This window comes from Acinonyx jubatus, chromosome C1, assembly GCF_027475565.1.
Source record: "Acinonyx jubatus isolate Ajub_Pintada_27869175 chromosome C1, VMU_Ajub_asm_v1.0, whole genome shotgun sequence".
Taxonomy (NCBI): domain Eukaryota; kingdom Metazoa; phylum Chordata; class Mammalia; order Carnivora; family Felidae; genus Acinonyx; species Acinonyx jubatus.
Genome location: NC_069381.1, coordinates 31,479,996 through 31,507,951, shown reverse-complemented (window position 1 = coordinate 31,507,951; position 27,956 = coordinate 31,479,996). Strand labels below are relative to the sequence as shown.

Here is a 27,956-nt window from a genome sequence, read left to right as displayed (position 1 = left end):
CATTCTGCCTTGTTATAAGCTCTTGGCCTAGCTTCACATCTCCATTGTGCAGACTCAGAACTCAGCAAATGCCCCATGGGGAAAATTGGACACATGTATGGAGCTCAAATACCAATCAGTCATAGCAGCCTATTGGATTTCTCTTTCCTCCGGTAGAGGTCCTCTGCATAGGCCAAGCCTGAGCCTCAGTTCATGCCCCAAACTGACAAATGCCCTCAGGAAACAAAACAGCGTCAGCTACCTCGGAAGCCCTTCCCCCACTCAGGTCTGGAGTTCCAGTTCATCTAGTCCCTGTGATTTCTACAACACTGCAGTGTCTCTTCAAGAATGTATCTGACTTTTCGTCATAATTTATTATATCCTACCTAGAAGCATAAACAGCATTATCCTCTACCTGCCCACTGGAATTAGCTTATGAACTAGCCTGCCTAGTTCTACTCCTGCTCCCTCCCGCCAGAAGGTTCCTTTCAAGTACATCCTGCCACTCCCCTGCTCATAATCCTCCAGCAGCTTCCCTTCATACTTAGAAAGTTCAAATTCATTTTCATCCTCTGCAAAGGCCTACACGATCTTATTGCTACTCCCTTTCTAACCTGAACCTCCGACACTCTTCACTCACTCAATTCTAGCTATACTGACCTCCTTACTGTTTCTCAGACACACTAACATGTCCCCATCTCTGGATCTTTGCACTTGTTATGTGCCCCCTACCTGGAAGGCCCTTTCCTCACATGGTCATAATGCTTTGCCTTTATTTCACTGGGGAGCTCTCGGTGTAAATATCACCTCCTCAGAGTGGGCTTTCCTCACCCGCCTTTAGTTTTAATCACAGCACTTACCTGCCCTTATGTTATGTATTTATTTGTCTGTTTTCTGTCTCCCCAACGAGGAGGTAAGCTCCATGAGAGTGAAAACTGTGTTTTGCTAACCTATAGTAAGTGCTCAGTAACTATTTGTGGAGTGAATTAGATGTGCCTTAAGGAGAAGATGGATAGTTAGATATAAAATGGAAAGTGTACTGACATAGATATGTATAGAATGCTTGGGGTGTGGGGGGAAGTGGCACTGACTTAACTTGGGGAATAGTCACACAAGGCCTCAATGAGGAGGTGGCCCTGGAGCAGAGTGTTGAAAACTGAGTATTGATGTTTGCTTGAATGAAATGGTGTGCAGAAAACAATTGGGCTACGGGGGCAGAACATTTGACTGTGGGAAACAATTGGGCTAGAGCATGGGGGTGGGGGTGGGGAATGTGTGTCAGAGAATGACATCGGACATAACTGGAGAGCAAGTCATGGGTAAGGTCGCAAAAGTGCTTGGATATCAGAGTAAAGAATTTGGACTTCACCTTGAAGGTAATATGGAGAAACAATTTTTAAAGTAAGGGTGTAAGGAGAGGTGCTGTCAGATGTGTGTATGTATGTCCATGTGTTTCAATACTCCTCATTGCAATGATCACACTAAAACTTTAAGTGAATTGATGTAGAAAATTCCTAACTTGGTTGTCCGGGCCCAGTTTAAAACATAAGTCTTTATCCCCTGTTCACTGTGTAACCTGAAGGTATCATTTCCTCTTTTGAGCCTTGGATCTTCATTCTTAGCAGGAAGAGATTGTAGGCTTCTAAAAGTCATTCCATCTCTGAACCTATGGGTTCTGTTTATATGCTTTAACTAGATGCCTTGGGGAGAAAAATTTAATATTTTCTCTGCATCTGCCAGAAATAATTAAAACTTCCAATTCTAACCAATCTAAATTCAGTTCTCCTGTGAGATTTTCTAACATTTAGGTCAGATGCCAGGAAACTAGCTTCTTGGGATAAAACTACCCAAGCAGAAGTAGCAAGTCTTTTTTTTTTCCCCCTCTGTTTGGGATGGGAATGCAGGTGGGTGGAGGGGGTGATAGAATGAGTCTTTTTCTTGCAGTTGTGATTCCAAAGAATCCCTATCCTGCATCTGATGTGAACACTGAGAAGCCCAGCATCCACAGCAGCACCAAAACTATCTTGGACCATCAACCAGGGCAGAGGGGGCGTAAACCAGGAAAGAAGCGGGGCCGGACACCCAAGCCCCTAATTCCCCACCCCATCTCTACCCCATCCAAGTCAGCTGAACCTTTGAAATTCCCAAAGAAGAGGGGTCCCAAACCTGGCAGTAAGGTAGGTAAAAATGTGGGTTTCCCAGAAAGGGATAAAGGGTTATAAAGGGGTAACTCACCCATATCCATCCATCTTGGAAAAGGGCATGTCTGGCCCTATTTTCCACCTTGTGTATACTTTTAAACAGGAATCTCCTACATTGTCATCCCTGCTTAGCTAACTTACCTGGGAATTGGTAATGTAGAGTAGGATGGTGTGGATAAGAAACACATTTTGACTGTGAGAGTTACATTTGAGGAAATTCTGGTCTAATGTCTTCCCTCAATGAAAGGCCCTGCTCCTAATTGTTAACCTACCCAGAATGAATGCCCAAGCACATGAACAGAAACAGAAAATTGACTCTGTACATGTATTTCTTTTTCTAATCCTGCCCCTTCTTTTAAGAAGAAGGAAAGACCATTACTGAATACCTAGCAAGTATAAGAGTATAAGGTTCTGTTATCAGACACCATAACATACATATCACGTGATGATCACAAGAACCTAGGAGATGAATGATGTTAATGTCATTTCATAGTGAAGTAAACTGAGACTTAAGAGATGTGAAAGGACTTCCCTAAGGTCACATAGCTAATAAATGGCAAAGGTTCCAGAGATGGGGCCCCACATGTTCTAGTTCCAGGGTCACTGCTGCCTTACCATGGGCACCATGGGTACTCTCCCACATTTCCTGAAGGAGCTAACGCTTACATCTAGTACAGGACAAGACCGCTGAGTCAAGCGTCACTGAGCACCATTACTGCAAGAACCACCTTTTTTTAGTCATGACCAATTCTTCATGCGTGTCTTCCTTAGGGAAACCATTGATAAGAAAGTTCCTCAGCTGCTTCTATAGGGCTTCCTTTGGCATCATCTTCTCCACTCACTTTTTGTCAGGGGATTTTCTGCATCTCCCTCCTGAACTAGACCACCTGAGTTTCAATGTAGAAATGATACCTAGTTCTCCCTGGGCACTCCATTCTAATCTCATGAGTTCTTCCCTAAGTTTGGTTGGTTGACTGATTGTTTTGGCTTTGTGTATTAGCTCCAGTTGACTTCAGTTCTTCTAGAATACAAGCTCCTTAAGGTCAGGAACCTAGTCTTGTTCTTTTCTCTTTTTTCCTGTAGTGCCTTATATCTTAGTCTCTTGGGAAATGTTCAATATATGCAGGATGGATGATTTTACTTATGATGTTCTAATTGAGATGATCTTATTTATTGGCTTTGAATTCTTGATATCACATCCTCATCTTCTATGTAATATATGTGCTCTTGATCTATCTATCACTAACCCCTAGCCCAAGTCCTCGTTCATTTTTGTCTCCACTACTCTCTTCTTATTCTCCTGCTATGGAGAGACACTGAAGGCTCTAAAGATTCCAAGGCCAAGAAGCCATGCTTTTGATGATGTGAAGACATTTTAAGGGCATCAGATTAACCTTGAAAGTTTGCAAAGACAGAATTAAAAAGTAGAAACTCAAGCAGATAGACTTTGTCTCAACATAAAAGGAACGGTTAAATCTATCCCAAAACAGAAGTAGTGATCTGCCAAGAAGAAGAAGAAGAAGAAGAAGAAGAAGAAGAAGAAGAAGAAGAAGAAGAGAAGAAAAAGAAGGAGGAAGTAGTGATCTTCCATCACTAGAGGCATTTTGTCAGGGACTAGATGACTATATGGGAGGGATATTTTCAGGAGAGGGAAGTAGGAGAGAGATGGTTGGATTAAGTGGCCTTTGAGATCCTTCAAAACCTAAACACTGCGATTCTATGATCGCTGCTGCTCTGCTTCCTTGGGAAGTCCTAAACATAGTAATAACCAAAGTCCCCGTTCTTTCCAACCCTCTTGAAAACAATAATTCTCATCTTATCCTGTATTTTATGGGCTGGCATTTGACTCGCTAATTCCCCCTCCTGTCCTTATGCCTACTTCTGTAAATGTATATGCCTTCCACTTAACCCATGACCCTTCTGTTCCCTTCTAAAGTGAAGTGGTCTCATGACTAGAGCAGAGGCTTTGAAGCCAGACAAACAGGTTTATATCTCATTTCCATTTCTTACCACTTGTGTGACTGTGAGAAACATCTTTGAGTAAGGCTCTGAGCTCCAGTTTTCTCACCAATAAAATGGAGATGAGGTAATATATGAATAGATATGATACATGTATCTCAAATAATAATGATGTCTTCCATCTCTCTGCTTTCTGCTACAATATTTGGGGTCCTAACCTACCAGGCTTGTTACTCCAGGGACCCCGTGAAATCCCACCACTAACTCAGTGAAGTTGAACTGATGTTTCCTTTCTTTCCTGGCTCCTTGTTTATTTAAACTTTTATTTTAAGCAGTGTCCAAAAAAAAAAAAAGAAAGAAAAAAGATATGTCCATGTCCCATGTATGCTTTGAATGTTTCATGTTTGTATGATAACTTCCACAGACAAGGCCATCTTATATATGCCTGCTGTCACTGGTGCTGTCACTTTAGATAATATACTCCTAGAAGGCAGACAGGTTTATATAGCTCCCAGCAGTGGAAACATGGGACATTTAGTAAAAAGGGATTTCTGAACCTCAGTGATGATTACAATTTCCTTGCATTTAGAAAGGCTTTTAGAAAACTATTTCTTGGAAAGAACCTTCTGAGATCTTTCTCTCCTACAGACTGCCCTGAACAGCATAGAAGAGATATTCGATTTTTCTTAAATCATTTGTAATCCTTCCCCCATTATTGGTATTCCGTACTGTGTGCTTCATTCAAAATATTTATTGAGACTTATTATATGGCAATTGCCATACTAGGAACAGTACTCAGAATCAGACCCTCAAGGAGCTCCAGGCTAATAGGGGACCCCAGTATGTAAATACATATGACAATACATTGTGACAGATGCAATACAAAGTACAGAGATAGCACAAAAGAGACAGTATCTAGAGGACATCTAGAAAAAAATTCCTGGATAAACAGATATCTATAAGGTAAAAAAAAAAAAGAAAGGCCATTCCAGGCAGAAGGGACAGATATTACTGTAAAAGCAGAGCCCAGGTAAAATTGCAGAGCTTTTAGAGAAGTAATTTAGTTAGAGATTCAAATCTTAGGGTAGAAAGTTTAAGATAAGAAATGGCAGATGATAAGCTGAAGAGGTAGATAGAGGAACGAATTGGTAGTTAGGGGAAGGAACGTTTCCATTTTTAAAGAGAGAAGCAAAGTACAAAATAATGTCAAAGTAGACTTAAGCCTTTTGTACTTTTGTGTGCCCAGCTGATGAAGAACCTGGAATTTCAAATGATAACATTGAATCTAGTATAAATGACAGTGAATTAAGCGCTGGCTCTGTAGAAGCCTAGAGTCTTGTACATAGATTCAGAAAATATTTACTAAGCATCTACTGTATGTAAAGTTTGGGGCAAGATTCCGTGTGGAAAACAAAGTGAAAACACAGCCCTATCCACAAATACATATTTCGTTTCATGGGTGAATTGAGTACTAGGAATAGAGGAATCAGAAGACAAGTTACCTGTCATGGGTAGCAAACTTTTCCCCATCCGTTTTGACAGAGGAAACCTCGGACTTTGCTGAACCCACCACCCACCTCACCAACAACCAGCACCCCTGAACCGGACACCAGCACTGTACCCCAAGATGCTGCCACCATCCCCAGCTCAGCCATGCAGGCCCCCACAGGTAAGAGCAGATCATGGTATTAGCTACAACAAGGCCCAGGCCCCAGTATCTGTACTTTCTCTTGTCTTGCACCAGCAATTAGACCCCTGTCCATTTGTAAACCTAAATCAGATCTTTAAAAAAAATTTTTTTTTATCTTTGGCGCTTGAAATAGTTTCAGAGAAACCTTCATCCTTTCCAAGCAATTGAAGAAACTTGGATAGATATTCTGTGAACTCAGGGCTGGGGAGCTGGGGCATGGGGTGGGGTGGAGGCAGGGCCAGCACCAGGAGCCCCCGGCCCACTTTGTATTAATACTCATCCTTTCCATTTGGGGGTGCTCCCTGTTTACTGACCCCTTGCAGAATCCTTCCAGCATTACAGCATTCCTGCCACCACTCAAATACGTGTGCAACTGCTCTGATTTTTTTTTTTTCTAGTGAAAATAGTCTTTCTTGAATATCTAGAAAACAGGATTGTGGGAGATATTTCTCATTAAGAACTTTGGTACACTATAACACATGAGGAAGAGTCAGTAACTGCCCCGGGTCCCACAGGGCTATTCGCTCAGCACGACTGTAACCCGATAAGCTGCCTAAGAAAACCTTAGCAATTTAAAATCGTTTATGTACCTTATAGCTAAATTTTTTTTCCATAAGTTATATTTTATAGTAGAACTTAATTACTCTTTTCTGACTGTTCAAGAAATGGCACAAAATTAAGCTAATCAACTTGGGTATTTGTAGTTATTTTCTTCCCTCCTGGGGAGTAAATTCAGCCTTTCCACAGCCACTTGGTTGCACAGAGCTCTTGGTCGAACGCACACGGCTCTTCCTCGGAGAAACCAGAGCTGTGAGCCTCTTCACTGCCTGGGACTCTCAGCCGCCACTCAAGGAAGGGCTCACACTTGAGTTAGCACAGGCTGGAAAAAGAGCTCCTGGAAGGGCAAAAACAGGGTGCTCCGGTGGTTTTTATCTGTGGAGCCTGCTGTTGAGGTATTAGTTTGATTTTTTTTTTCCTTAAAGGAATCCTTTTTCCTACAGTGTAACCGCCACACATTGTCACCAGTACCGTCTTCCTAGTTCGACTTCCCTTCCCCTCCCCAGCCTTCAGACTCTCCCGCAGTAATTTCTGCTGCAGCAAAGTTTGAGGAAAGCTGCATCATTGGTGGGACATCATCTTATTGGGAACCATCATCTCTGTCCTCAGTTCAGGTAAAATAAGAATAGTGGCTGCAGGCTTCATTTCCAGGATCATATCAACAAACCCATCCAACTCAAGATCTTGTAGTGGCTTCTTTTTTACTTGAATTGGCAAGCTCTCCTCAACCCAGTTCTGATGGAACCTTAAACCTCCTTCCTTGTGACACTTCTGGCAGCTTGGTTTGGTCTGGCTCGTCCCCACTCTGTACAAGACTGGTCTTTTGGGGTGGGCTTGATTTCAAAGGCTTGGACTCTTCGGTGAGTGGAAGCAGAATAGGAATGGCCTTTTGCTCCCCTGAGGTGACAGGTCTCTTGCAGAGTGAGCAGTGGTTCCACTCCAGGGTTTCTCTTAGGATCTTAGCTGCTCGGTGCTAAGTCATCCCACAGTTCCCCCTCTGCACTAGTGAGTGAGTGGGGCCTTGGCAGCATCCAAGGGTTCTGTAGGACAGATCCGTGCTTTGACAGTTTGGTTTGCAGACTCCCTTGGCTTGCTCCACTGAGGCAACTTTTTACAACTGGATGGGAAGTTTTCACTGTCTTCTGAGGTATTTTTTACATCTGAGGTTCTGTTTGTGGGAAATTCAACAGGCTGAGAAAATCACTCACTTTCTGAAGAAAGGTCAATACTTGTAGTCGAACTTGAGGCAGTGCGTTTGAAGACGTTGGTTCTTTCCTCCTCCCACAATCACCTCTGGTCCAAGTAAAGAGACCACCATTGCCAGGCTGTGATGAGTAACTGCCACAGTGGAATCACAGGTAACATGCCGGCCTGGTAATACCTGTGACGAGGTGACTTTCTTCAGCTGCTCCTGAGTGAAGTGCTCCACATAAGCCTCCAGGTGAGACAGCAGCACTTTCCACGTGTGCTCATCGTGACCCTCAAACAGCTGGAGCAGCACGGGGATCACCTGTGACTGGAACGGGGCCAGCAAGAGCCAGCAAGGGTGTTCTGGGGTTTCTCCCTGTGCACTGTCTTTTACGGAGCCAAGCAGATGAGGAAGAAAACTTTTAAAGGCTGCTGGCTCTGCACACACCAACTGGTTAAGCAGAAGAAGCACCAACCATGATGCTATTAATTCCTCTCACGAGCAGCTGAAACTCGAAGAATTCTGATTTTTTTTCCTCTTTACTCTTCAACATTAAACTTTTCAAGAAATTCACAACTTCTAGACCATCGTTCCTGAGGAGGTCATGGGCAAGGTGCAGAGTGCTGGCTGACATCTTGGAATGGGATAAAGCAAGGTCTGTTGAAAGCTGAGGAGAACATCCACCAAAACGGAGACCCAGAGCTACAGTTATTTTCCAGAGAGTGCCTTCTCCCTCTTCTCAGGACCCCTGTAGCTGCAGACTGACCAAAGCAAACACCAGCCCATACAAACCCAAACAAAGCCCAGGCTGATTTTTTAGCATCATTGATGGTGGCAAACTTGGTGCTGTGAGAGTGAACATGATTTTTGGAGACCAACCAATGAACATTTGATTCAGAGCAAAGTGTGGTGACTATTTTTTTATCTGTCTCCATTTCATAAACCAGCCATCTATGAAGGTAACTGAAAGAGCTACACCAGTAGAATAGATTAACAGTCTCCCAGTGGGGTAACTATAAAGAATAATTCTCATTTCTTTTTTTTTTTTTTTTTAATTTATTTCGAGAGAGAGAGCCTGAGCAGGGGAGAGGCAGAGAGAGAGAATCCCAAGCGGGCTTTGCATATCAGTGCAGAGCCTGAGGCCTGGCTCGATCCCACAAACCACGAGATCATGACCTGAGCCGAAACCAAAAGTCGGACACTTAACTGACTGAGCCACCCAGGTGCTCCTCTTTTTTTTTTTTTTTTAAGTTTATTTATTTTGAGAGAGAGAGAGAGAGAGGGAGGGAGGGGCAGGAGAAAGGCAGAGAGAGAATCCTAAGCAGGCTCCACACTGAGACCACAGACCGATGTAGGGCTCGATCCCACAAACCATGAGATCATGACCTGAGCCAAAACCAAGAGTTGGATGTTTAACTGACTGAGCATGTACCCATGTACCCCATGAATAACACTCATTTCTTAGGTGTAAAGTAAAGATACGTGTGTGAAACCTTACTCTGCTTACTCTGCAGATTCTCTACCTTCTTTAGAGATATTTAAGCAATTGGAATAGTCCCCAGGGAAGTTAGCATAGTCTTTTTCTTAGAGTTAACTATGTCTCCACCCAAATCCTGGAATGTTAGAGCTTGAAGGGAAGGCCAGCTATAGTTTCTTCTCCAGCTAACCATTGGAAGACAACATAGCCTACCTGTGGTATTTATGTCCAGTTCTAGTCAGGGTCTTATCACATATTTCTCCAAATACATCATCTGCATCTAGCCCCAGCCAATGACTGGGTTTGCTTAGTCTAAAAGAGTGTCATTAGATTGATGAAACAGTGGCCTTTGCCCCTAAACTCCATGGATGAGGAAGAAAAACACAGATGAACACTTTTCTATGAATCAATAGAAATATTGATTATGTTTTCCAACCCCTAGATGCCTGTATATTTGCTTGGTTTGCCCCATATCATTCTGGATACCTCTAAGGTGCCTAGTTGTCTTTTCAACATTACCTGGAAGACCCACATTAGTGGATCGCTTTGGCAATATTAAGAGCCTTTTCTGGTTCCATACAAATTTGAGGATTGTTTGTTTTAGCTCTGTAAAGAATGCTGGTGTTATTTTGATAGGGACTGCATTGAATATTTAGATTGCTTTGGGTAGTATTGACATTTTAATGATATTTGTTTGTCCAATCCATGAGTATGGAATGTTTTTCCATTTTTTTGTGTCTTCTTCAGTTTCTTTCATAAACTTTCTATAGTTTTCATTGTATAGATTTTTCACTTCTTTGGTTAGGTTTATTCCTAGGTATCTCATGGTTTTTGGTGCAATTGTAAATGGGATCGATTCCTTGATTTCTCTTTCTGCTGCTTTGTTATTGGTGTATAGAAATGCAACTGATTTCTGTACATTGATTTTATGTCCTGCGACTTTGCTGAATTCATGGATCAGTTCTAGCAGTTTTTTTGGTGGAGTCTTTTGGGTTTTGCACATAGTGTCATGTTGTCTGCAAAGAGTGAAAGTTTGGCTTCCTCCTTGCCAATTTGGATACGTTTTATTTCTTTGTGTGACAACCCACTTTAGAAGCTGAAGATTTAACTCTTCTTAATCTCCTTGTCACTTACCCAACCACACACACTTCCCTATCTTAATACCATGATATTATAATTTTGATTAGATTGAAAATCAGTATTTTGTCATTGTAATTTGTGGAATGCTATTCTCAATTGAACCAAGTAGTGTACTATGATTATTCTTCCTTTGTTGCACATTTTGTTTTCAGAGTAAATCTTGTTGATTTCTTTATGTGTTTATTTTGCTAGATAGTTATTAATTCAACCTTAAGCTCTCTTACTACCATGTATATCTCTCTTTATGTTCAAGCACATTATATATTCTATCCATTTCAAACCCTTAAAAAGAAGTCTCTTCTGGAGCCTTCTGAGTTTCTCAACATCCTCTTCTCCCACCATTTGTGCTATTCCCGGTTTGCTCCTTCCCATGCCTTTATTTTCCCATGTAAGTCTTTCATAGATATGCATGTTTAATTTTGCATGAAACCTATTTGTTCTCTTTGAAGCTTCTCTTCATCAGTAGTATTCTGCAATCTCACCTGAGATGTGAGTATTTTTACTTGCCATGCTGGACACTTCATGTGCCCATCCATTCTTTAGTTTCTTGAAATTTTCTTAAATTCTTTTTTCAGTGACTTTGTCCCACTTCTTTGTCTCCCTTCACTCCTTCTGGCACACATGTTATTCAAATGTTGAACCTCTTGAACTCGTAGTGTAATATTATTAACCCTCTTTATTCTTATCCCTATTCTCCTTGACGTTTTGCTCAACTTTTGTCAAAGCTTACCTCAACTGTATCTTCCAGACTTTGTATTTAGTTTCTTGTGTCTAGCATCTTACTTTTAAAGTATCCTTATTCATTATTCTAGTGGCATTTTCCAAAGGGTGTTTGGTGGAAAACCAGTCCTGCAAAATTATCTGCCTAAAAAGATCCTACATACATTTAGGAAATTGGTCACATACACTTAGTGTATGTGACTTCCCCACTCTTGGATATTCGCATCTGCTATGACTCTTTTTTGTTTTCTGAATTTTTTACTAGACTGGTTTTTTTTTTTTTTTTTAGGTTCACAACAAAATTGAGCAGAAGGTCCAGAAATTTTCCATATACCCCTGCCTCCACACATGCACAGCCTTCTCTATTATCAGCATTCCCCCACCAGAGTAGTAAGTACATCTGTTTCAAGTGATCAACCTCTATTGAAACATCATTATCACCCAGGGCCCGTAGTTTACATTAGGGTTCTCTTGTGGGGTTGTACATTTTGTGGGTCTTCACAAATGTATAATGGCATGTATCCACCATCAGAGGGTAATACAAAATATTTTAACCGCCCTAAAAAAACGCCCATGCTTTGCCTATTCATCCCACCTTCCCCCCTAACTTCTGGCAACCACTCATCTTTTTGCTGTCTCTGTAATTTTACCTTTTCCAGAATGTCGTGTATTTGAAATTATGCAGTATGTAGCCTTTTCACATTGACCTTTTCACTTACTAATGTGCATTTAAATTTTCTTCATGTCTTTTCATGGCTCATTTCTTTTTAGGGCTGAATGATATACCATTGTCTGGCTGTATCACAGTTTATCTATTCACCTACTGAAGGACATCTTGTTTGCTTCCAAGTTTGGGCAATTATGAATTAAGCGGCTGTAAACATCCATGTGCAGATTTTTGTGTGGACATAAATTTTAAATTCCTTTGGGTAAATACCAAGGAATGAGATTGCTGGTCATATGGTAAGAGCGTGTTTAGTTTTGTAAAGTATGGCCAAACTGGCTTCCAAAGTGGCTGTACCATTTTGCACTCCCACAAGCAATGAATGAGAGTTGCTTTTGCGCCACATCCTCGCCAGCATTTGGTGGTGTTAGTGTTCTGGATTTTGGCCATTGTAATAGGTGTGCAGTGGCATTTCATTGTTGTTTTATTTTGCATATCCCTAATGATATACACACACACAAGGGAAAGCGTCTTGTCATATGTTTATTTGCTATTTGTGTATCTTCTTTGCTGAGATAGCTAACAGTTTTTAATTGGGTTCATTTTCTTATTGCTGGCTTTTTAAAAATTCTTTGCATATTTTGGAAAACAGTTCTTTATCAGGTGTACCTTTTGCAGATTTTTCTCTCCCTCTGTGGCTTTTCTTCTCATTATCTTGATTGTGTCTTTCACAGAGCAGAAGATTTCAATTTTAATGAATCCAGCTTATCAACTATTTCTTTCATGGATCACACCTTTGGTGTTATATCTAAAAAGCCATTGCCACACCCCAAGGTCATTCTCATTTTTTCTCCTGTTTTATTTTATAGGAGTCTTATAGTTTTGAATTTTACATTTAGGTCTGTGACCTATTTTGAGTTAATTTTTGTGAAGGGTATAAAGTCTGTATCTAGATTCCTTTTTTTTTTTTTTTGCATGCAGCTGTCCAATTGTATCAGTGCCACTTGTTGAAATGACCGTGTTTTTCTCTATTGTATTGCCTTTGTTCCTTTATCAAAGATCAGTTCACTGTACTTATGTGGGACTGTTCTTCAGCTTTCTGTCTGTTCCTTGATCTATTTGTCTATTCTTTCACCAATACTATACTGTCTTGATTACTGTAGCTTTCCAATGAGTCTTGAAGTTAGGTAGTTTCAGTCCTTGTTCTTCTCCTTCAATATTGTATTGACTATTTAGATGTTTTTTGCCTCTCCATATAAACTTTAGATTCATTTTCTCAGTAGCCACAAAATAACTTGCTGGGATTTTGATTGGGATTGCATTGAATTGTAGATCAAGTTGGAAAAAACTGACATCTTGACAATATTGGGTCTTCCTGTCTGTGAACATGAGATATCTCTTCATTTGTTTAGTTTCCTCTTTCTTAATTTATTTTTTTATTATGATAAGTGTACTCTTTAATTCCCATCACCTATTTCACCCATCCCCCTACCCAACTCCCCTCTGGTAACTATTAGTTTGTTCTCTGTAGTTAAGAGGGTTTTTTTTTTATTATTATTCATCAGACTTTGTAGTTGTCCTTATGTAAGTTCTACATATTGTGTTAGGTTTATTCCCAGTATTTTATTTTTGGAGGTACTAGTGTGAATGTATTGTGTTTTTAATTTCAGATTTCACTTGTTTCTTGCAATTTGACTTTTGTATATTTACCTTGTATCCTGCAACTTTGCTATAATTGTTTATTAGTTCCAGGATTTTTTTTTTTTGTCAATTCTTTTGCATTCTCTACATAGACATTTGTGTCATCTGTGAAAAAGAGAATTTTATTTCTTTTTTCCCAATCTGTGTACCTTTTATTTCCTTTTCTTATTACATTAGTCAGGACTTCTGGTACAATAATGAAAAGTTGTAGTGAGAGGGAACATGCTTACCCTGTTCCTGATCTTAATGGGAAAGCTTCTGGTTTCTCACCATTAAGTGATGTCAGCTGAAGGTTTTTTTTGTAAATATTCTTTATCAAGCTCAGGAAGTTCCCCTCTAGTCCTTATTTGCTGAGAGTTTTTATCATGAATCAGTCTTGGATTTTGTCAGATGTTTTTTCTGCATCTATTAATATGATCATGTAATAGTTTTTTTTTTAGCCTGCTTATGTGATGTATTACATTAATTGATTTTTTAATGTTTTGAACCAGCCTTGCACACCTGAAATTAATCTCATTTGGTTGTAGTGTATATATATTTTTCTTAATGTATTGTTGGATCGGATTTGCTACTAATTTGTTGAGGATTTTTACATCTACAGACATTGGTCTGTAATTTTCTTTTCTTGTAATGTTTTTCTCTGGTTTTGGTATTAGGGTAATGCCAGTCTCCTAGAATGAATTATGAAGTATTCTCACTGCTTCTGTTTTCTAAAAGAGCTTATAGGTAATTAGTAAAATGTATTTTTTAAATACTTAGAATTCACCAGTGAATCCATCTGAGTCTGGTGCTTTCTATTTTGGAAGAATATTAATTATTGATTCAATTTCTTTAATAGTTATTGGCATATTCAGATGATCTTTTTCTTCTTGTGTGAGTTTTGGCAGACTGTGGATTTCATGGATTCGTCCATTTTATCTAGATTATCAAATTTGTGGGCCTAGAATTATTCATAGTATTGCTATGTTATCCTTTTAATGACTATGGATCCGTAGTGGTGTCCCCTCTTTTATTTCTGATAGTAGTGATTTGTGTCATTTTTTTTCATTTGGCCTGTCTAAAGGCTTTTGATACTATTGATCTCTTCAAAGAACCAGCTTTTGGTTTCATTGATTTTGTTGTTCGATTGACTTCTTGTTTTCAGTGTCATTGATTTCTGCTATTCTTTATTATTACTTTTCTTATGCTCACTTTAGATTTAATATGCTCTTTTTTTCTAGTTTCCTAAAGTAGAAGCTTAGATTTTTTTTTTAATGCTTATTTATTTTTGAGGGAGAAAGAGACAGAGTGCGAGCAGAGGAAGGGCAAAGAGAGAGGGAGACACAGAATCCGAAGCAGGCTCCAGGCTCTGAGCTGTCAGCACAGAGCCCAAAGCGGGGCTCAGACCCACAAGCTGCAAGATCATGACCTGAGCTGAAGTCGGCCACTCGACTGACTTAGCCACCCAGGTGCCCCAAAGCTTAGATTATTGATTTCAGATCTTTCTTCTTTTCTAATATGTATATTCAATGCTATATATTTCCCTCTATCCACAGCTTTTGCTGCACCCCAGAAATTTTGATAAGTTGCATTTTTATTTTCATTTAGTTCAAAATATTTTTAAATTTATCTGGAGATTTATTCTTTGACACATGTGTTATTTATATATATTGTTTAACCTCCAAGTATTGGGGGGATTTTCCACCTATATTTCTATTACGGATTTTTTGTTTATTCCATTGTGGTTTAAGAGCAGACATTGTATGATTTCTGTTCTTTTAAATTTATTAAGGTTTATTTTATAGCCCAGTGTGTGGTCTGTCTTCATGAATGTTTCATGTGAGCTTGAGAAGAATGTGTGTTCTGCTGTTGCCGAGTGAAATAACCTACAGATATCAATTATATCCAATTGATTGATGGTGCTATTGTCTTCAACAATGTACTTACTATTTTCTGCCTGCTGGTTCTGTCCATTTCTGAGAGAGAGATGATGAAATCTCCAATTAAAATAGTGAATTCATCTGTTTATCTTTGGAGTTCTATTAATTTTTACCTTGGACTTTTTTTTTGTTTTTTTATTTATTTGTTTTTAATAGAGAGAGACAGAGCACACGTGGGGGAGGGGCAGAGAGAGAAGGAGACACAGAATCCAGAGCAGGCTCCAGGCTCCGAGCTATCAGCACAGAGCTTGACATGGTGCTCGAACTCACAAACCATGAGATCATGACCTGAACCGAAGTCGGATGCTTAACTGACTAAGCCACCCAGGTGTCCCTTTACCTCTGACATTTTGATGGTCTGTTGTTAGGTGCATATACCATAAGAATTGATATATCTTCTTAGATAAATGATGATTATATCATTATGTAATGCCCATCTTCATCTGCAATAACTTTCCTTGCTCTGTAGTTTGCTCTGTCTGAAATTAATATAGTTATCTTTCTTTCTTTTAATTAGTGTTAGTATGGTATATCTTTATCTCTTTGCTTTTCATCTATATGCCTCTTTATAGTTAAAGTGAGTGTCTTGTAGACAACATAGAGTTGGGTCTTATTTTTTGATCCACTTTCAGAATCCCTTTTAACTAATGTATTTAGACCATTGATATTTAAAGTGATTATTGACATAGTTTGATAAGTACCATATTTGTTGAGTTTCCTATTTGTTGCCTTTGTTCTTTGTGCCTATTTTTGTCTTCCACTTTTTCTCTGCCTTTGGTGGTTTTAAATGAGCATTTTATATGATTCCATTTTTTTCTCCTTTTTTAGAATATGTTATACTTTATTAGGGTTTGTTTTTTTTTTTAAGTTTATTTGAGACAAAGTGTGAGTTGGCGGGGCAAGGGGCTGGGGGGAGGTGGGCAGGGAGAAAGGGAGACATAAAATCCCAAGCAGGCTCCCCACTGTCAGCACAGAGCCTGAGGCAGGGTCAAACTCATGAAACCGTGAGATCCTGACCTGAGCTGAAACCAAGAGTTGTATGCTTAACCAACTGAGCCACCCAGGTGCCCCTCTTTTTTAGTGATTTCCCTAGAATTTACAATATGCATTTATAATTAATCCAAGTCTACTTTCAAATAGCACTATACCACTTCACAGATATAATAACAAGAAATCCTAATTCCTCTTTTCCATCCCTTGTATGATTGCTGTCATTCATTTCACTTACACATAAGTGTTAGTAAGTATATACATAACACGTACAAATATATTGTTGTTATTTCTATTTTGAACAAACTGTTATCTGTTAGATCAGTTGAGAATAAGAAAAATAAGTTTCTATTTGCCTTCATGTATGTCTTCTACAGTGCTCTTTATGTAGAGTTGAGTTTCTGATTGATACTATTTTCCTTCTCTTCAAGGAACTTCTTGAACCTTTTTTGCAAGATAATCTACTAGTAATAAAGCAACAAACTCCCTCTTTTTTTTTTTTTTTTTTTTTTTTTTTTGTCTGAGAAAGTCTTTATTTCTCCATCACTTTTGAAGGATAATTTTTCAAGGTACAGAATTCTAGGTTCGTGGATGTTTTCCCTCAACACTTTATTTCACTCCAGTGTTTTCTTGCTCACGTGGTTTCTAAGGATGTAAGTTTTGCTGTTGCTCCTCTATAGGTGAGGGGGGTTTTCAAGATTTTTTTCTTCATTTTTTGATTTTCTGCATTTTTATATAATATGCTTAGTTGTAGCATTGTTTTTGGTATTTCTCATGCTTTATGTTCTCTGATCTTCCTAGATCTATGGTTTGGTGTGTGATATTAATTTGCAGAAATTCTTCTGTCCTTATCCCTTCAAAAATTTCTTTTGTTCCTTTCTTTATTCTCCTTCTGATATTCCTGTTATGTGTATACTGCACCTTTTATAGTTATCCCACAGTTCCTGGATAGTCCCTTGGGAGTTTTTGTTTTGTTTAGTTTTTTCAGTTTTTTTTTTTTCTCCTTGCTTTTCAGTTTGGGAAATTTCTATTGAGATATCATCAAGCCCAGTGATTCTTTTCTTGGCTATGCCCACTGATAAGTCTACTAATGAGTCCATCAAAGGCAGTCATTTCTGTTGCAGTAAACATTGCAACAGATCTCTAGCATTTCTTTTTGATTCTTTCTTAGAATTTCCATCTCTTCATTTACATTGCATATCTGTTTTGCATGCTGTCTACTTTATTCATTAGAGCCCTTAGAAAAAAATCATAGTTTTAAATTCCCAATCTAATAATTCCAACATCCCTGCCTTGTCTGAGTCTGGTTTTTACGCTTTCTAGTCTAAGGCTAGTTTCTTATGTGTATGCTTTAGTCTTATGCTCTGTCTCTTAAAATTGCAGTTTTTGCCTTTTAGTATACCTTGTAATTTTTCTCTTGATAACCAGACATGATGTACTAGGTAAAAGGAGTTGTTGTAAATAGGCCTTTACTAATGTGATGGTAAGGTTCTGGGAAAGGAGGAAGTGTTCTATAGTCCTATGATTAGGTCTCAGTCTTTGCGGGGGGCGGGGGGGGCGTGGGGAAGGGCTGTGCCCCCTAAAGTATGAACTTCACCAGTATTTCTTATCCTCCTTGCCCTTAGGTGGGACAGGATGGCTGGAGGAGGCTAGAATTGGGCATTTCCCTTTCTCCCAGGTAGGTTAGGCTCTATCAAATCCCAGCAGGTTAAGCTCTGGTAAAATAGTTTTACCTGAGGGCAGGCCTTGTTAAGGCCAGTCTACTCTTCTGTAGACTCTTGCATGTTTTTAAAATGGTTCCTTTTCTGCACTCACTGATGGAAGCATGAGGGGATTTTTCTGTAAGACTGTGAGAATGTGGTTGAGCTCCTAAAGGTAAAACTCACAAAAGTGTGGGACACCTCCCCCTCAATGACTGGGTTTCTTTAGAGTTTTTAACTCTCAGACTTGTCCACACTAAACTTCCAGCAATTCATCAGTTACGTTTAGATTTTCCTGCCTTGGCATTGGTTACTGTGGAAAGTGTCTGCTCATGGGTTTCTGCTTGGTAAATGTGGTTTTCTGTATTCTCCCATTTGTCTCCAAACTTGGGTGGCATCAGTTTGCCCTGTGACCTCACTTCTTTGAAGGATCTAAAAAGGATTGTTAATTTTTCATTTTGTTCAGCTTTTCACTTATTGTTAGGGTAGAATAGCCACTTCCAAGCTTTTAACATACTGAACCCGTCTCCAATTTTTTTACAGCCTCTGATTTCATGGATGCAGTAGAAAACCAAAACATGACAATTATAAATTTTAATATGTTAATATTTAATATAAAATTTATATATTTTAAAAACAGGGCAAAAGCATAAACTATGAAAGAAAGGCATATAACCTTTTATATACCAGAAAAAGGTGATATCTTATTAAAATTAAGACAACTCATCTCTCTTCTACATGGCATCATTTGGAGTAGCTCATTTGGGACTAGAGGATCCAGTTCCAAGATGGTTCATTCACACGGCTAGCAAAATTGGTGCCGGCTATTGGTTCTTCTCTACACGGACCTCTCCAGAGGGTAGTTTGGGCTTCCTCATACCATGGTAGGTGAGTTCCAAGAGCAATTGTCCCAAGAGACAAGAAGTAGAGCCTTCCATTTTCTTAAGACTCAAGGCCCCTAATTAGCATAGCATCATTTCTACCATATTTTACTGATTAAGCAGTCATAGAGCTCAGATTCAAGAGAAGGAGAATAGACCCCACTCTTCTATAGGAAGAGGGTCAAAGAATTATGGACCATATTTTAAAGTCACCTCAGTCTACTCTCTGGACATAATTCATTTACATTTTTCCTGCCTGGGAAATTTATTCTTCCCCTTGCAAGAGTCTCCATTAAAAGTCTCTTACCTTTACAAATCAGGCTCTGGATCTGGGATCTCATCATCTAAATCAGATGCAGGTGCAGATGAGACCTCCCAGGTGCAGATTGTCAGGCACAGCTCCTTGAGTGTCGTTCCTCTCAATCTGAAGACCTGTGAACTAAAGAAAAATGCTGTCTGCTCCCCACGTAGCCCACCTACAGTGGTGGGACAGGCATTGGGTAACTTACAGATACACCCATCCAACCGGGAGTAGTCCCTGGCCTGTAGAAATTCTGAAATCCAGCCGGGCGCATGTTGCCAGCTCCTTAATTAGACCCAATATTACTTTCTTGGGACTGTTTTCCATGGCTCTCAGCTTTGTCCTCTGAATCATCCTTCCTTTTCCACAGAAAACTGAGATTGCTTTCTTGGTCTTCATCCTGTCTGTGAAAGGTTTGGGTCTAAAGGCTTCTTCTGTTCATTCTGTACCATTTCTGTCCCTTTTAGTCTGAGCTGCCAATGCTTCCACCACAATGAGTCTCTTAGAAACTTGAAGGGTTTACTAGGAATATTATTGGGATTTTCTTCATTAGACAAAGGCACAACCAAAATCTCTTGAAGATAAGCTCTTCTCTACTTTGGGCTTCCTCTGTGGCTGCTGTGAGACAATGCTCTTAAGAGTCTTAGGAACTCCTACCGTTTAAGGGAAAAAATCTGCAAGACTGACCCCTAAGATTCTTAGAGGGCCCTTTGGTCAGAAAGAGTCTACAAAGCATAGTCTTAATCATTCTGGCACTTTAATAAAATATTTTATTGCCCCATCTGGATTTGACCCTTTCATAACTTAGAATTATTTGCCTTCTGGAAGGACTAGAAATGAGAAGCAATTTTATTTGTGGGCTTTTTGAATTTTTATATATTTTTTAAGCTCATCTTTCTCATTCTGCATTTTTATCATAGGCAATGCGAAGCCACCTTGCACTTTCATTACTTTGTCTAGAAGTCTCTTTAGCTATTTCACGAAGCTCACCAGGTACATTTATTTCCTAGTTCCCTGTTATTGCAGATGACAGTGTCATCAAACTCTAAATCACTACCTACCCACGTGGCCCCTGTCCTCCATCTTCCAATAAGATTTTCCTCTCTTGCCTTAGGCTTTCACTGACAGCCTTCTCAAGATCTTATAGGCTTCCATTCTCGAAGCATTGCCAGCTCAGACTAATGAGGACAGAGATGGTACAAAATGAAAAGAACTGCTTGACCCCCCCTTCCCCCCGCCGCCTTTTACAGGCTTCTGTTCAAGCCCCTTTCTGCTTTCGCTCACACCCTTTTTGTGGCCCTTCATGCTTCTTTCTGCTTTCCAGTCTCAAAGCCAATGCCATGTGTGTTAGGTTTTTGTTACTGCGGTACCCTATTTCTGGCACCACTGTCTCTTCCAATAATCTTTTGCTACATAGCAAACCACCACAAAACTTCGTGGCTTAAAACAACGATGTGGGCAGGGCTAGGTGGCAGCAGCTTGTACCCGTTCCATGTGGTGTCCGCTGAGGTGACTTGACTAGGGTTGGAGGACCCACTTCTACACGTGGCTGACAAGTTGGCTGTTGGTTTCTCTCCACACAGACCTTGCCACAGGGTAGCTTTGGCTCCTCACGTGTGGTAGTTGGGTTCTAAGAGTGAATGTCCCGAGAAAGAGGAAATGGAAACTGTCAGCTTCTTAAGTAAGCAAGCCCTGGGCCCAGAAACTGGCACAGGGTCATTTCTACATAGTCTGTTGGTCAGGTATCACACAGATCGATGGAAGGGAGGTCAGAGGTGTGGGAGTCTTGTTTTTAAATTGCCACAGTCTTCTCAAGGTTTTGTAGTTTGCCTTTTATCTTTCACCCTTTAATCCATGTTAGAATTTCTTTTTGTAATCATCACAGGACTGGTTATATATGTTTTTCCTTTTGTGTAAACACACAAATCAAATAAAATTTACGTGCAGTGAAACATACATATCTTAAAGTACAATTAAATGAGTTTTAATCTTTGTAAGCACCACGTAACCAGAACTCCAGGCAAGATGAAAGTCATTTCTACCACCCCTGGAAGTTACGTCATGCCTCCTTGTAAGTCGGCCTTCTCTCCCACCTTCATCCTGATTTCTCTCACTGTAGATTCGATTTTCCTGTTTTGAACTTAATACAGAAATAGAATTATACTATATGTACATTTTATATTTGGTTTCTTTCACTAAAAGTAATGTTTTTGAGAAGCACCCTATCAATAGTTCATTCTTTTTTACTGCCGAATGCTCTCCCAATAAATGAATATACCACAATTTGTATATGCATTCTCTCATTGTGGACGTTTGGGTTGGTTCTAGTTTTAGGCTGTTATGACTAAGCTGCTATGAACATTCTTCTGAGTGTCTTTTCATAGATATATGTCTTCATTTATTTTAACTACTCTTCTTATCTCTTTGAGTTTTTGAATTTTTACTTTCGTGTTCAATGAAAGAGTCATATCATGACATGGAAGTCCTAACTATTTAACAGACTTCACCCAATCCTTCTTTCATTAGATCTGCCTTCACACCCACCTCCAGGGGCCCCTGCCCATTCTTGGGCCTTTTGTGAATTTTAAGATGAAACAGCTTGGTTCTCATCATTGCCCATTCTTGGTTAAGGATTTGGCTTTTTTGGGTCTGCTCAGTCAGTTGCTGCTTTGCTTATCTGCTTTCCAGCTTCCAAAATTTTAAGCTGTCTCCTTTATTGTCTGACTCATGTTAGAGGGTTTTAGCAGAGAACAGAGCTGAATGTGTATTTCAATGCATCTGGTTTATTCTTTACCTTTTTCCCTTCTTTCTTTCCTACCTGTCACCTTCCACATCCTGCCACTCTTACTATTTCCATTTCCGTCTCTCCATCTCCCTTTCCCTTCAAATTAGGTGAGGAATCCTCAGAGAGCATGCGACTCAACCCCCTTGTTTTACATCTGCTAAACTTGAAGCCCCACGGACGAGCATGGCAGTCCATCCATGGCCACCACAGCTACTGCTCTTCTCTGTTTTGCCTTTAATGGCCAAAAAGACCTTTTGCTCACCTGTTCTTTCTTCCATTAGCGATCCATGACAGTGTGAGAAAGCAGAGTACCCTCTTCAAGTGGGTCCTAGAAGGCATACCAGAAGAATGTCATAGCTGACCAGGCTGCCATGGGTTCTCTCTGGAGATCAAGGAAGCACCTCAGTTTCGGACTGCTTCTTACTCATGTGCCTTCCCTGTTCCCCGCCCAGCACAGTGCCAGGTAGAGAGTTGCAGCAGGAGAGTGCCCAGCTGCCATGACCTGATAAACTACTGAAACAGACAACTCTCTAGATGGGACCCTCGGGTCCTTTCCATTGTTTTCTTTGGTCCCATATTTCTCTGTTTTACTACTTTCTTTGGATCTGAGTGTTAATGCAAAAGATATCAAAGGGACTCTACCACCCAAAACAGAAATCAAGGCAGGTCACAGTGGTGTGACCATTCTAAGTGCAAGCCCAAACACACACTAGCACACTCTGGCTAATGTTGCCATGGCCCCTACCATCCCTTACACATATAAGACCTACAGGAATGTGTGAGGCAACCAAGTACTGAACATGAAAGTACATACACCTGGGGAGTTGTTTAGATTCTCTTTTCAGTGCACAGAAGACCAAGTATAAGTTCTGTGCCTTGGCTTTTGGTCTGGGCTGTTCTTCCAGCAGGCTCTGTTCCCAGAGCCTTTGGTCATGCAATCTGGGCTGGTTGCAGCTGGATACAGCCACCCTCTGCCCCCTCCCAATGTTTCACCGGCCTAGCAGCTGAGAATCCTGCTAGGGGCAAGAGCCCAGAGGATGAGACACAGAAGAGAGCACCGTTCTGTCACTTCTCTACCCTGGACGCTCTTTAAGCTGTTTTGACTCTTTGTCTCCCGCAGTTTGTATTTACTTGAACAAGAATGGCAGCACAGGCCCCCACTTAGATAAGAAGAAGGTCCAGCTGCTTCCTGACCATTTTGGGCCAGCCCGCGCCTCCGTGGTATTGCAGCAGGCTGTCCAGGCTTGCATCGACTGTGCTTATCATCAGAAAACCGTCTTCAGCTTCCTCAAACAGGGCCATGGTGGTGAAGTGATCTCAGGTAAGCACACTTGGGCTGGTGTGGCCTCCTCACCAGAGGGGCAGGCCTTCTCAACTGGCTCATTTCTGGCAAAGCATCCTGGTTCCTACGACAGTCACGCCTGTAGGGTCTGGAGAAATGTGAAGGGATTCTGTTCCTTTTCAACAACCAGAACCCCTCTGAGCCTTATGCACCCCTCTGCCAAGTAGAATACCATGCAGACTCTGCTTAACCAAGCTTCTAAGCAGACTCCTGTCCTGTCTACCTGCTTAGCCTCTGCATACAGAAAATGTATGTGTGTTGCTTTAAAGGCATTCCAGAAGAAAGAATCCAGAGGGACTGCATTGTGGCAACAGGAGTTTCTCCAGATCACCATAGCCTCCCACCTGGCCTCAGGGGACCAGAGAACTCTTAGGTTCTTCCGGCTCCTTAGCTGCCCAGTCCTAAACCAGCCCTGTTACCAGGAAGTTGAATCCCAGAGCAGAGTGGGGAAAAACCATTCCCTCTCTCTTTCCTGCTATGAGAGTTTGATTCAACTATGCTGTTTTTTGTTTTCACTGAGAATGTTCACTTTTTCTGCTGTGCCCTAGTTCTGTTTCCTTGTTCCCAAGTCCAAAACCCCATTCTATACCCACCAAGTCTATGAAGACTTGACCTGGAGCCTTTCAGTCTTAACTGCATGATCCTGCATAGTCTCCCGCCCCTTTCCTCTAACAAGTTGCAGTATCCAGTCTCAGGGAACCCAGCTGACTTGGCAGACCCTCAGGGATACCTATATTCTTTTAGAAGACCCCATAAATAACTGTATTTTGTTAGCAAACATTTTTTGAGCCTTTATCTGACGTCAGAGGTTATTGCCAGGCACTGGCCAGGGAGGAAGAGAAAAGATGACAGGAGAGAAGTATTCTCATGTGCGAGAAATGTGTAAAGGGTGACGTGGGAGCCCTGGCGAGGGAGTAATTGGCTGTGTGGAGGGTGAGGGCACACACGGAAGACATTGTTCTAGAAGTCGGAGGACTGCTGGGGACTCCAGCTTTCCTTTCCTTGGGAGGCCGAGGCTTCCGGGCAGTAGTATGCGGGGATGAGGCCTTCTTTGCGCCTCTGTGGGGTTGCTGTCACCCACACCTTTCCTAGGGTTCTTCTGTCCCAAATTTGATTCCCAGGACCAGCCTATCTCCCCATTTCCTTGCTGCCCTCAGAGACAAATGCAAAGGCCTGCTTTTTAAGGATTATACAGATATTTTTTGAATAGAGATAGATAGGGAGGAAAATAAAACCAAGCATGGAATATTTCCAAATGCTGCTGAAACTCTAGTGCCCTAACACAGATCACATTGTGCACCCAAACCATTGCTGGCAATAGCTGTATTCTCCTCATCTGCCCGGTTTCTCTGTTCTTAGGCAGTTCTTATGGAAATAGAACCCAAAATGAGCAGATCTCCCGGAGGAGGCCCAGCCAACTGATGGAGCAGATAGAGTTGTGTTCACAGTTGTTTTCACAAGTTGAGTAAAATCGCCTCAGAGCCCCAGGTGCAACAGGCCTGGCCTGGCCACTCCCATTACTGCAAGCCCTTTGGAGGTGGAGGCAAAAATCAAACCCTTGAGGGAGGGAGGGGAGGGGAGGAAACCTGGGCACCGACTGCTTTGTGTAACCAGGTGAGCCTGAGGCAAGCAGTGGGCTGGGCTCCTCCGCCCGGCCTGCCCTGCACTGCCGGGCTGACGCGCTCGCCCCGTTTCCTTCATTCCACAGCCGTGTTTGACCGCGAACAGCACACCCTCAACCTCCCAGCAGTCAACAGCATCACCTACGTCCTCCGCTTCCTGGAGAAGCTCTGCCACAACCTTCGCAGTGACAATCTGTTTGGCAGCCAACCCTTTACACAGACTCACTTGCCTCTCACCAGCACCGAGTACAGCCACAGCCACAGCCACGACAGGTACCTACCAGGTAGGAGCTGGGATGGGGCCGGGGCTGAGAAAGGGGCACAGGGCTCGCAGCAGCGCCAGTCGGGGCCCGGGGCTGGCCCTCACACCCTCCAGCCTGGCACCTACTCTCTGGACTCCTGGCTTTTCTGTGCCTTACCTTTGCCGCAGGCGCAGCCAGGGACTCCTTGGTCTCCTCCCATCTCTGCTTTCTCCAGGATTTTGTTTTCCTATCTCTAGGATTAACCTTCTGTCCTCTGGATTTTTATCCCTAGAAAACGGTGGTTCAGAGTTCCCCTCCTGAGCCCCCACGGCGTGTGGCACGTGGAGCCACCGTGAGGTCACAGCACGCCTCCCAGTGTGAAGCTGGCGGCAGAGGCCTAAGGTAGCTCTCCCTTGCCAACAGGAAGGTTTAGTCTCAGGCTACAGAGTGAGAAGTGTGCTCCCCCGTGATTGGCTGTCCACTCTTTCCTTTGGCACGTGGCCCGAACTCCTCCAGCGCTGCCAGTCTAGCAAGTCAATTCAAGTTCCTGCCATTTCCAACGAGGCTGGAAAATAACTTTCTTAGTTAGCGTAGCAGACCCGCAGCGGGAAAGCGGATGCCACGTGGCCGGATCAATGACTAAGCACTTCCAAGAGAGGTTAAAGAGTGAGTGGAACTCAGCATCTGGAGCCCTGGGACACAGAACGACAGGGAGCGGAGGAAAGCTCGATCCCAGTAGCGAGGTAGGTCATGGTCAAGAGAGGAAGCAGAGGCCCTTTAGAAGAGTCTCATGGACTCCTCCTGGCTGGAGGAGCAGAGAGGTGGTGCTGTGAGTGCTGGGGCTGTGCTGTCCTTTGGCGAGGGAGCCCAAGTCTGAAAGGTGCCCATTTCTGACCTACACAAGTCTTGTCACCACACTGCCTCCCCTGGCATCTCTTTATCGTTGGCTTAACAGAGTCCACTTCCGGAGAACGTGCTCGGCAACATGACTACTCACCCAGCCCCCCCACCCTCACCTCTGTCTGTACCTCTGCACCCCAGTGAGCACTGCCTATGTGACTTGTGTGCAGGGCAAAAAGACCACCTGAATTTCAAATACTCCTTGTGAGGGCCAGACCATCTGGTCCCTGTAGGCATGTCTGTGCCCCCCTCACTGATCTGTTGCTTGGGAGGGATCTTCTCTAAACCTTTTCTCCTGCTTTCTTTTATCATCAGAATCTAAGAACAAAAAGAAGTGTCCTTAGTATGTTGCACTGGGGGTCCGGGCTGGGTATGGCAGACATGGGGCAGACAGAGACAGGTTGTCAAATACCCCAGCTGTTGGCCTTCAGGAACTCTGAGCAGCACTTAAGTGATGAAAGCAAAGCCTACCTGAGATTCTGGAAGAATGCGTACACGAGAGGGGGTAGTGAACATTGAGGGTAGCTGCTCGTCTAAAGAGAGATTTCTCCACGAACCAGGAGCCCAGAATTCTTAAAGGGAATAATCATCACTGAGGACTAAGAGAAAACTTACTGGTAGCAGCATGCAGGGACTGGCAGGGATGTACGTCATGGGCCCGCAGTCATGGAGGGGGTTTGGAATTGAGGCCTGATGTGCCCTGGGAATTCTGTTCCAGTTTGCATCTCTCTGATTCAGCTACCAGACGAGAGGAAGCAAGCTTTAGCCACTCTTCCTTCTTGCCTCACCAACTAAGAAAGAGACAAAGAGCAGGGTTATCACATACCGTCCCCGCTCCTTCCCTCATTTTCAGACAGATTCAGCCAGCTCTCTGCACCTTCTGGTGCTCACTGTCTAGCTTTTGTTTCCCATCCTGGGTGCTCAGCAACTTGGCTGCTCTTTCCCCAGTTTGTTTGCTTCTCTGAAGTGTTCTAACTGTGCCCAGACAAGCCAGAGCTTTGCCTAGATCTCTCACTCCTCTGTGCTCCTTTGCTTATCTTGCCTGCCTGCCTTCCTGCCTGCCTGCTAGCCTGCCTTGCTGACCCTTTGCTCCACCTCTGATCATCTGTCATTTCCTGCACTTCCCTGATGACTTACCCAAACCTCTGCCGAACAGCTGGATATGCACAGGGCTTGGTGTGCCCTTTGGATCTGGGGCTTATCACTCCCACCCTCCTGCGTGGCTATGCGCTTCTATTTCGGCATCCAAAGCTACCGCTCCTCTTATCTAGGTACTTCCTGAGGTGCCTTCTCCCTTCCCTACAGCCTGCCTCCACACTTCCCTGGCCCTTAGGGTCGTGGCCTAACTGACCGCACAATTCCAGTATAGCAGATCCCATTAGGGTTCCTTACCTGAGTTGAGACTTAACTTTTTTTGAAAAACTCCAAACCTACAGAAGAGTGTGCAAATAGGATAGTGAGCAGCCATGTGCTCTTCATCTAGATTTCCCACTTAACTTTGTGATATTTACTATACCTATTTCTCTTAGGCATACGTACATATGTTTGTGTCTGTGGATTTTTGTTTACTGAACCATCTGAGAGTTAACTGCAGCTGAGAGATGTGATCCTTAATAAACTTTCCTATGTATCTCCTATCACACTCAAGAAATTTAACATGAGTAAAATCTACTAGCCGATATAGATAGATACATAGATAGATGGATGGATCGATAGATGTTCTGTCTCTTTAGTTTTCTTTTATCTACAGCACTTTTCCACACTTTTGTCTCTGCCTTTCCTGACATGACATTGACCTTTTGGAGACTCCAGACCAGTTGTCAGACGCTCTGTGCCAGATGCTGTACTAGCCTCTGGGGAGCCAGAGATGGAACAGACCGCAATCCCTGCTCTGGGAGCATGCCAGCTGAGAGAGGACAGACATGCACGCGGTGTGAGCCTGGAACGGGCCCTGTGGCCAGCCAGGAGTGATGAAAGACGAGGACAGGAAGGGTTC

The 27,956-nt window shown here is 42.1% G+C and overlaps 1 protein-coding gene and 1 pseudogene across 17 annotated transcripts in view; one reads left to right on the top strand and one right to left on the bottom strand.

Annotated features, from left to right (window-relative positions):
- Window positions 1-27,956, top strand: part of SCMH1 (Scm polycomb group protein homolog 1) — a 184,610-nt gene that overhangs the window by 139,137 nt on the left and 17,517 nt on the right. For 16 of the 17 annotated variants that reach the window (XM_053212367.1, XM_053212361.1, XM_053212336.1 and 13 more), the window contains 4 exons: window positions 1,924-2,156; window positions 5,682-5,808; window positions 22,975-23,175; window positions 24,905-25,102. In XM_053212367.1, the coding sequence (XP_053068342.1) occupies window positions 1,924-2,156; window positions 5,682-5,808; window positions 22,975-23,175; window positions 24,905-25,102 (759 nt within the window). The remainder of the gene's footprint in view (window positions 1-1,923; window positions 2,157-5,681; window positions 5,809-22,974; window positions 23,176-24,904; window positions 25,103-27,956) is intronic. The other variant, XM_027059519.2, reaches the window with a different exon arrangement.
- LOC106988980 (protein-associating with the carboxyl-terminal domain of ezrin-like) lies at window positions 6,689-19,343 on the bottom strand (annotated as a pseudogene).